We start from the raw sequence: 10275 nt of genomic DNA on the forward strand, positions 1-10275 counted from the left end.
TCAAGTTTTTCAGATTCGGTTAGAATGTGGTAATGGCGATTTCTTGCTGATTTTTGATCGATTTTGGACTAATATCACTCCTCATAGCTCTGATACCAGTTTGTTGGGGATCCTAGGAGTTCAATCAACCAAAACAACAATCAACAAATAAGATTCAAGGCAAAAACAAGAAAATAAAATCGGAAGAATACAACCCCTTCTTTGGCCGAAATCTGTCCAACTTCTTCTTCTTCGTTTCAGCAGCTTCTTCTTCGATTTATGGGTGTTTTTCAGGCTCAGGAACAACCTCCATGACTTGCAAATCACCTTCCAAGAGAGAGGGGAAAATCCTGCAAAGAACCACCACCTTAAGCTAAAACCGAGAGCTCCACCTTCTGCTGGGAATCATCAAAAAACGAGAGCTGCCCATCCTTTTAAATGGTAGAGAGTACATCTGAAGGGGAAGGTAGGAAGACCATGCCTCTGCCAAAACGTGGAAGACCTTATTGTGTCAACCTCACTACTATCAAGTCACAACATTGGGTGGGGTTAGGTGAACCATATCCTCACAATTTACTTAATTTTCTCATTTAAAAATGAAGAGATGCCTCATTTCATTTACATGCTTAAAATTAGGGGTGGGCTAAAATCGTACTGACCCGTTCAAACCAAATGAACCGAGTGATTTGGGTTGATTTTTGGAAATTAATGGGTTGGTTTCGGGTCGGTTTAAGGGTTATTCGTATAACCCGACCCGATCCGAGACTAATTAAAAAACAAAAACAAAAAAGCAGCGAGAGTTGGAGACTATAGACGTGAAAAAAGCTGACTTTCTTCTTCCCCGCCGCTCTGGCCGTCAAAGTTGCAATTACGATGGTTGGTTGCTAATTCTTCCTGTAAGTTCTGTATATTTCTCATAACTGTGTTTTTCTTCAAAAGGTTTCTTTATAAATTATATGTGTAAATCGAACTGGATTTTTATTATTATTATTATTATTTTTTGTACTTCGGATTGCTGTTATCTTTCACTTTATTTGTTGACTATTGTTCGTTGATTATTTTTAAAAAACAAATTTCTCTGGTCTTTTTCATGTCAAATACCGAAAACCTTTTGAGAGATGTTTAAGGCGAGTGAGTTTGATCCACGAATGAGGATTTTGAGGTTTGTACCGGGACTGTAATCTCCACGTCGCTGTTTGTTGGGAAACCTTAATAACCAAAACTTGAACCAAGTGCCTGAATATAGTCACTGATTTTTTGGCCCATAGCAAAACAAGTCAAAAATTAAAGTGTGCAACGTCAATGACCCACACAACAAAATATAAAAGGATTATTCTTAGTATTGCATCACCAAGTACATAGGGTGTCGATATGTACACCCGGCGCTCCCTATTGGAGGAGCGGGGGTATATCAAGAATAACCTAATAAAAAATCATTACCTCTCTGAATTCGAGCTAGTTTCAAATTAAATTCATTCTAATATCGGCCTATATTTTTGTCGTGATGAGAAGTTGTAATTTCCCTTTTAATTTATCCTACAAAGTCATAAAAGATAATTAATTTTCGGTCAAACATCTCAAATTTAATTTAAAACATTTTAGCTTAATTAAGTATTTATGTATCAATTTAATTAAACCTATCATCTACCAAGATAACAATTGTAACAATTCTAGATGTATATCTCAATCTTTAACTAAATTATCAATTTAACTATTAGGTTTGAACAAATAACTCAATTTCGACTCATTGACGTTTACAAATCAATTAATTATTGATCAGGTAAATAATTACAATAATCACAACAACAAAAAATGGATATTTTTATATTTTTTTTCTATAATCTTTGCAATTTGCTATCAATCTACCTCAACTTTTTGTTACATCAAACTTTTCCAACCGTTGATTTATTGTAAATCTCGTTCTCCGTCCAATTTCACGTTAAATTTACGTAAAATCAAGAATTTTCCATCAGATTTAAATAATAAATAAATAAATAAAAATGAGAAAGTAACTATAAAATAGAGAGAAATTTTCAACGAGTCCCAAGACTTTCAAAAAATTACAATAAACCACAATTAAAACAATTAAAAGCAACTTGAAAAAATAAAATAATTTAAAAAATATATCTCTTTTCCCCAACCAACCCAGTCGAACTGGAACCAGGTCCGGTCTCGGGTGATATTTTCAAATCCCTTTGCAATTAACCTTGAACCGGGTTTTAGAAATCCGCTGGCCCAATTTTTACGTGAACCGGACGGGCCAGTTATAAACCCAAAAATTTCCGGACGTCTCAACGACGCTGTAAAACCCTTCAGCCGTCTCCCACAGTTCACCTCCCAAGAATAAATCTTCAAAATCAATTCGTATTAGATAGAAGATGAACATGTAAGTATGAAAAAGTTTTTTTGGTGAATTTATCTTTAGCTAACTTGTCACGTTCCAAGAAAATTATGTATTTTGTAACATAGAAGCTCTGACTTTCTTGGTGGATAAAGCTGTTTTGATTTTTAAGCGTATTTTTGTTGTAGCTTCTGGGGTTATTTCTCTGTTTTTTCATTATTATGGGATTTGTGAGTTTGGTGAACTTTCCCCCTCTTTTTGTCTCCATTTTTCATTATAACGGGATTGTTGAAGATTGCGTATGACTTTCAAGGTAGCTAATTAGCTAAGGCAGTAGATTGGAAAACGTTTAGTATCTGTTCTGTTGAATTTTGTCAAGGCAGCTGATTTTTCATTGTACTAAGCTCGCACTTCGCAAGAGATTCAACTTTGTTGAATGCATTTTAATTTTCGAAGTGTGGTCATCTCTTTTCATAATATGCGATCAGCTCTTCTTATGTGTTCCAATAGAGAGACTATGAATATGTTTGATTAGTAGTAGTATAATATCAAATATTGTATTCTATGAGTTCTTGGGTACTTCCCCACTATGCAAACTTTTCAAGGTGCTCCTATGTTACCTGATTCTAGGTGAAAATGCTGCTTATGTGTAAGGAAATTTCAAACACCGAATAAATAAATAAATAAATAAAGTTGAGAGTTATTTGCGGCAAAGAAAATTCCCAACACTGCATGGAAATTAAAAGAATTACTTGTGTTGTATGGTGTTTGCTTGCCATCTCAAGTGTTCAGTTCCGAGGACACATGGTTTTCAAAGTCTATGACATTCTTTCCTTGTTGCCTGTTGTTTAGGTCTCTTCATTTGCTGACTGTATGTTGTGTTGTAGTTTATTGTATGTGCCTATTTTTTGTTGATTTAATACTTAATATTGATGACTTGTATCAAATTATTTCTTTAGATGCCTTTGTCTGTTCTTTACAGTGATAGAAAGATAGCACTAAATTATTTATCATAAAAGTTTCACTATGCAAGGACATAAATCAGCAAAAGAAGGCACATCAAATTTGTATCATAGTCATTATAAATAACCATTGCAAATGGATTTTTCAAAATATATGATCTAGTGTTTGTTAAATTTTGTCATGCAGATTGATCTATAATCACCAAAGTAACATGAAGTTAATTTAGTTTGTGGTAACAATTATTAGATTTTTTTATACAATGTAAATATTTTACATTATGTTTTGACAGGAATTGTAGACCCGTCGGTTGAACCAATGACCCATTGACCCGTTGCTTTGTCACAGTTAGTGTTTGGATCGGATCAGACAACTATGCCTAAAACCCTTCTCTAGTCTTCTCTTTCAATAATCTGCTCTTCCGGTTCTTGAAATAATCTCAAAATGGAGTCCCCGCTATTAGGGTTTAAAGAACCCCAAGTAGACTACGTCGTTGAAGAAAAATCCCAGAGCTTCAAGCTAGTGCCTTGGATTAGTTGGGAGGAGTGGAACTTTGTTAAAACCTCCCTCTTTTCGTCTTCTGCAGATTCTATAAACGCCGCCCTCCAAAGAGTAATTATGGACTGAATAAATATATAAAATATATAAAATTGAGAATTGTGTCTTCATTTTTTATATAAATTATGTGTAGTTTTAGTTTTATTAATGAAATTGTTTTTTTTTTTTTTTTGGGGGGTTTTTTATATCGACGTGGAGGAGCAGAGGGTGCATTCCGGTGGTGATTGAAGTCACTGCATCTATTATCGAAATTCAACAGAAAGATCCTTTCTTCAGGTGTGCTTTATTTTCTTTTAAATTAAAATTCATCAAAGAATTCATATGTTTATTCCTTCTGTATAAATTCAATAAAAAGGATAAAAGATCCAATCTTTCCTCCTTTATTTTCTGTGAGTTTCAATATAATCATTAACCAAAATTCAGATAAATATGGGCCGACGTTCTTCTTTGTTTGAGATTCATTCCATTTCATACAGTAGTCCTTTTGCTTCTCTTATTTCTTCCTTTTAGTCGAAATTCAGCAAAAAAGATTCTTTTCCCCCTTCCTTTTGTGACTTTCAATTCTCTTGATTGAATATTTTACTTGCCTACAAACAAAAAGGTCACATGCTTACATTGTGGATTGATTGTAGAGATGACTTAAGTGAAGGTGCTTTGCAATCACAAGAAATGCTATCCATGCTGTATTGCATGGCAATTATGAGGTTCGTATTCCTTTCTTATTTTAACTAAATTGTTATCCTGTTTATGTATTGGCCCTGAAAGAACGATTTTTTCTTCTTTCCATTTGTTTCCCAAAGGCTTGTAAATGGTGTGGTTGAAAAGACCCGGAAAAAGATGGAGATTTCAATTGGGGAAGCAGCAAATGCTATTGGCATTCCAAGAATGCTTATTGATATTCGTCATGGTGAATTTCTCTGGATGTTCTTTAGGCAGAACTGCTTTCATTTCTTTGTTACTTATTTTGTCTTTAAAATGTTGGTATATCATTCTCCACGTGTCTATTCTCATGATTCGTACTTAAAAATTTGAAGTTATTAATGGATTTTAGAAAACTTGTAGAGGGTTCTCATCGTGATCTTCCGTCTCTTCAACTGGTTCGTCTTGCATCAATGAAGGTAATATTTTATGAATTGTTCGACTGCTAGCATAAAAAAGGTGTCCTTTTTAAAGCTGCTGTTTTTATTGTCATTGATTTCCTGGACAGAAGCTACACTATTCTGCTTCTAGACGGAGTGAATGAAATGGAACGTGTTTATTTGTATAATAATTTGGATGTGTTTAGGTTTGTAATTTAAAATTGTTTCCACTTCTTTGTAGTTTTCTAAGTGCTTTTTCCCAATTTTGCAAAATCTTTTTTTAAGAAGTTATTGTTCAGTTTAGAAGCCAAAGTCAAGGTAAGATCTAAATTCATTGAATTCACTATTTTTTGCTTTAAAAAGGAAGCCTTGATCTTGTAAAAATGGACCTTCTTGGTTATTTAAGTCGGTAAATTTTTTTGTAGTTGGTCCAAATGGAGCATTATTTTCACTATTTTTGTACATGGCAGCTAAAATTTCCTTGACCATTCTCCTAGGACTTGCATGGCTCCAATGTGAAAGGAAACTTGTAAAGATCTTTTAGTTTCTCGCTTTCTCATAATATACACAAGTAAAAAATATCACAGATCTTTTTGGTGCTTTAAAATCACTCGTATTATTGTAGTTGTTGAATTGTCAGCCACTGTACTACATGCAAACAAAAAACACATGCAAATCTCAACATAAACACGTTAACCTAAAATTTGGTCAGCTGAAGTTTTCAAGATTGGGTTTTTAGTTGTAAAATGTTGATCTGACATCGTGGTAACTTGCCTGTGATGAAAGAGCCTTAAAGGAGGATCTACAACTCCTTGTTAAATATTAAATTCTTGTTTCATCATCAAAAAATTAGAATTAATTGTAGCATTGGAAATCTGCACACCATGAATTTCATAGATATATATTTTTAATTATTCAGGCACTTGATTGGTTGAAATCATATTATTGGGAACCTCAAGAAAAGGCCATCCCGGTTAATCAAACTGCCGATATCAGAAAAGAAATTAAGTGTAGACTACGTGAACTTGCTCTCTCTCTTAAAGCGAAGCAAACCACCAGATCAAGTTCTTTGCAAGTCAAGGGAAAACGTGAGTCTAAAATGTACTCTTCATTTTGTTGAATGATGATTCCTTTTGCATTAATAGAAATTATTCTTTATCTATTGAAATTTCAAGTCTTGTGCAAGTATTGCTATACAGTTCATGACATTTTGCAATGGAAACTCCTTTTTAACGAGTTCTTTTATTTGTTAGCCTACCGTCTCCTATGTTTCATCGTTTGCCAACTAGTTTAATGTCTTTAATTGTAAAACCCAAATAAAAGCTTGATTTCATGTCATAAATTTTACTCCATAATGTTGGGTGGGTTTTCGGTAATTAATTGTCCTTGCTTCTGCAATTGTTTGATTGTCTATTAAAATAGATGCGGTAGATTTTCATTGATGGGTACCTTTCATATTTGAATTCAATTCCTTTAGAATGATTTGATGAAGTAGTTGAGAGCACTGTTAAATAGTTAAATAATTTGATTACGTATTTCTATATTGTAGATGTAGACAATAAAAAATTATTGAAGTAGCTGTAGACATTTTATCTCCGTAGTCAGAATTCAACTTGTAATAATATTGGTAGTAACAGCCCGATGTTTGCACTTTCCCCTTATCATCTTTTTTTAAGAAATATTAATCAGTCTCCTAATTTTATATGGTGGCATTTACCGATGATAATATTTAATTACGTTAACCTTCACACCAACACGCAGGTGTTAGACAAATGGAACACTTACACGGGCATAGCAAGTTGCTCTTTCTTATGGCTGGGAAGACATCACATTTTAAAACTATAGGTAATATTTATTAAACGAAAATTTATGGAGCCTTTATAGTTGAAATGTTTGTTGTTATTGTGGCCCAAAATCTTGAATTGAAATACAAGGAAATTGCAAGATTCTGAATGGTCTAGTAAATTTTGGGGGAATGAATTAGTTGATGGCGTGGGGTGGGTGGGGACTCATTTGATTCCCCTTTTAATTCTCTATTGATTGCTGACAAGATTGTGGGATGGTAATTCTTCATTTTAGTCATGAACTTGAGGCTTTTTACGAATTCTATAATTTGACAAACGTTCCTGTCCAAGCACTGCTAAGTTTGATGATGTTGTGCATTCATTTTCCTTAAGATTATGTGGTATTGTGTTATAAGAAGTTTGGGTGTCAGAAAAAAGATGTCTGACTCTAAAGTAGTTTGGGGGGTTTGGAGTCATAATTAGACTTACGTTAGTTTTGAGTAACACTTATCTTAGTATCAAAATAAGTCCTTGTTTGGCCCCCATTTTAAAATTCATTTTCAACCAGATATTTTATGAGATCCACGACTTTTATCAAAATTTACTAAAAATTTGATTTCTAACTAAACCAAACAGGGGCTAAGTAACTTCCTTATTATAAAACTTACACTTTTTAACCTTAGCCAAAACATGCTCATATTGCCTCCGTTTGGCCCCCATTATTGCCAAATTTTAATGGTTGGAATATTGTTTTTTTTTTTGAAAAATGTGTGGTTGAAAAAGAATGAAAAGTTTTTTATTTGTGTGTAATATTATTTTATGGAAGATTGTGTGGTTGAAAATAAGAGAGAGAAAAAGAATGAGAATGAGAATGGGGTCCAAACGGGGGCATTATGCTTTCTTTTACCGGTATTCAAGGTTTTAAAAGGTGTAAGGCGTAGCAAGGAGAAAAACCTTTGCCTCAAGCCTTATGAGCCGAGGCATAATAAGGTGTTTCCTTCTTTTAAATTATTTAAAGATTATTACTAATAATTCCTTTTACATAATTAGTTAATTTAATTTTGAAAATAAATAAAACTAAAAAAAAAAGACAGTGCCTCATGGTGCCTAGGCTTGCATTAGTCTCACCAAAGCCTAAGCCTTCATTAGTCATGTTTTTCACCGACTAGCTCTGCATAGGCGGTCAAAACAAGGTTGACCAACTTTTTTATGCCTTTTCCATATGTGCCTCCTTCTTCATATGTCATGCCTAGGCCTTAACTTTTAGAACAATGCATTTATTTGTATCCTTTGTCATCACCTCTATCTCTATACTGAATTTCCCCATGATTATGTTCTTGGTAATTCATTAACTTTTTTTATGCATATCTTTAGAAATACCATTTTCAAACATGATTTTAACGTCTGTGTTGGTGGTGGCTATGAGTTTCAGGTTCTAAGAAGCAGGTTACCAAATCATTGAAAAATATTCTTCGGTTGTATACTTCCTTTCCTTCAGAGGTGGTATATATTCTCTTGGAACTCTTGCTGAAGGCATTAGAATCCTCGGAATTCACAGAACACATGGTGGAATTGAATATTGGCCATGAAAAGCTGCGGACTGTATATGATGACTGGAAATCTGTCGTCTTGAAATTGTCAAATAAAGAACCAGAATTTCTTCTAACCATCCTCACCGCTGTTCTTGAGAAGATAGAGACGCAGGAAGAAATCATGAAAGGCGGAATAGGTAACACGGTTAATTTGCGACAGTTTTCAAGCATAATGTTCACTTGTCTATGACTAGTTTTTCTTTTCATTCCTATTTTCCACGAAATGGTGCTCGATATCATATTTATATTTTTTAATTAGTTGATAATATTTATGTAGTTTTGTTTTCATCTTTGATCTACATTGTATGGATCATCAGGTGAACATTGCAATCTGGATTATTTTGCCAAGTCTCGCCAAATCGAGCTACTTGCTTATTTGTTTGAGTGGCTTGTTGGAAATCTCAAGTCACTCCATCCCGTCTCTCACAAGGAACCTACAGAATGTAAAGATTATCTGGCAGAATCGAACTTGCCAAAGGAGACGCTACAAGGATTATTACGCAAATGTCTTATGTTGTCTTGTCCTGGCAATAAAAGGCTGATGGATTCGGCCCTTGTTCTTGCACAGATGACAGGAGACAACTCTTTACTCTGTAAGCTCAAAAAGATGGCTTCCCTGTGGGTGTCAAATTCCAACATTAGCGAAGAAAACTCTGTTAATTCTCACACTGAGATCCTTCTTTCTGAACAAGAAGATTCTATTCGTCAAGCTGAAGAGAAATTCAAGTTAATCAGACACAGACAAATGAAGGGCCCTGATGTAAAACCGACAGACTCCAGTGTGGAAGTTACTAGCCGATGGGTTGTTACGAAGTCATGGAAGCCATGTCCTATAGGCATGCTCCCCCACAATCTTGGCTTCTCGGGCCGTCTTCCGGTTCTCGACTGCAATGACAAGCCCAGAGAAGCTCAAAAAGTATCAGATTGCGAGGCGCCTTGGGAACTAAATCAATATGGTAAAAGGGAAGCTGATTGTTTGATTGAAGAATTGGACAGCGCATTTATTAAGAAAGTGAAGGAGAATGAAGCAGATTGTGAATCATACGATAAGGATGATACTCCCTCTGAAGGGATTATGGGTCGTCTGATGGTCGATGGAGTCTGGAAAAATGTTGCTGAGGAAGAGCTGCTTGCCATTGCATCAGCTGTAAGATTATTAGTTTAGACACAGCTGTAATGGTTCTCTTAAAACAGCTACCATCAATTTTGCGACCTACAAAAGCTACCCTCGTAGCAATCTCCAAAAGTCAGTTATAGGCTCTTCGGATATCTATTTCTCTATTTCAATCTGCGATTCAATATTGGTTACCTCCGTTTTCATTTGAACGTACTAGGATCCTGTCCCGGAATCCTTCTCTAGTAGGAAGCCCTGTCCCAAGAAATCAAAGAACAAGAAGGGGAAATAGATTTTTACTAAACAATTTGTAGTTCATGTTAATACAATCATAGCAAATGTAGAGTTTCTGCAGATTCTTTGCCGGACGCTGCACGAATATGATCGTAATAATTTTCCTGAATTATTGGATATTTATTTTATTTTGATACTTCAGATTCTGTGTTTATTTTCCAGCAAATTGATTAAAAAGTTATGGATTTTTATGTTTATAATTCTGCTCGTTGAACACATTGAACACAGGTTGGTCCTATTGCATATGAATAGTGTTTGGGTGATAGAAAATGATTATCTAGAAAAGTGGTAGATTTCTTAACCAATATTGGGGAAAAAATGATTAAGGCTACATTTGAGCCACATTTTTTCCAAAAAAGTAAAAAAATAAAAAAAAAACATTCTTATACAGTGATCTGACATTATTTCAACTACATATTTTTCAATAAAATAATATTAAATGTAGATTTAAAACATTTTTTTATTTTTGAACTATACATTTTTTATCAATATACTATTCAAAAATGTATTCTTAGGAATATGACGTGGCTCAAACATTCTTAGGAATATGACGTGGCTCAAACAAGGGCTGAAT

General features: G+C 34.2%; 1 protein-coding gene across 3 annotated transcripts; it reads left to right on the forward strand.

Annotated features, from left to right (window-relative positions):
* The first annotated feature begins 802 nt into the window (after positions 1-802).
* Positions 803-9842, forward strand: LOC111398591. Of its 3 annotated transcripts, none has more exons than XM_023025566.1 (10): positions 803-875; positions 3573-3892; positions 4023-4114; positions 4471-4542; positions 4639-4745; positions 4901-4956; positions 5837-6005; positions 6679-6762; positions 8134-8430; positions 8611-9842. In XM_023025566.1, exons 2-10 carry the CDS (start codon positions 3725-3727, stop codon positions 9456-9458), a joined length of 1893 nt encoding a protein of 630 aa, XP_022881334.1. In that variant the 5' UTR covers positions 803-875; positions 3573-3724; the 3' UTR covers positions 9459-9842. The 3 variants fall into 3 exon arrangements, with proteins under 3 accessions (XP_022881334.1, XP_022881333.1, XP_022881335.1); XM_023025565.1 differs by lacking the exon at positions 803-875 and adding an exon at positions 2239-2365; XM_023025567.1 differs by lacking the exons at positions 803-875; positions 6679-6762 and adding an exon at positions 2239-2365.
* The last annotated feature ends 433 nt before the right edge of the window (positions 9843-10275 follow it).

Source organism: Olea europaea, chromosome 8 (genome assembly GCF_002742605.1).
Source record: "Olea europaea var. sylvestris chromosome 8, O_europaea_v1, whole genome shotgun sequence".
In the NCBI taxonomy this organism is placed as follows: Eukaryota; Viridiplantae; Streptophyta; class Magnoliopsida; order Lamiales; family Oleaceae; genus Olea; species Olea europaea.

Excerpts from the sequence above, each read along its gene's own strand:
- LOC111398591 (XM_023025566.1), top strand. The coding sequence starts at position 3,725 with ATGGAGTCCCCGCTATTAGGGTTTAAAGAACCCCAAGTAGACTACGTC. Across the intron at positions 4,543-4,638 it reads TATTGCATGGCAATTATGAG|GCTTGTAAATGGTGTGGTTG; the intron begins GTTCGTATTCCT and ends TGTTTCCCAAAG. Across the intron at positions 6,763-8,133 it reads ATCACATTTTAAAACTATAG|GTTCTAAGAAGCAGGTTACC; the intron begins GTAATATTTATT and ends TATGAGTTTCAG.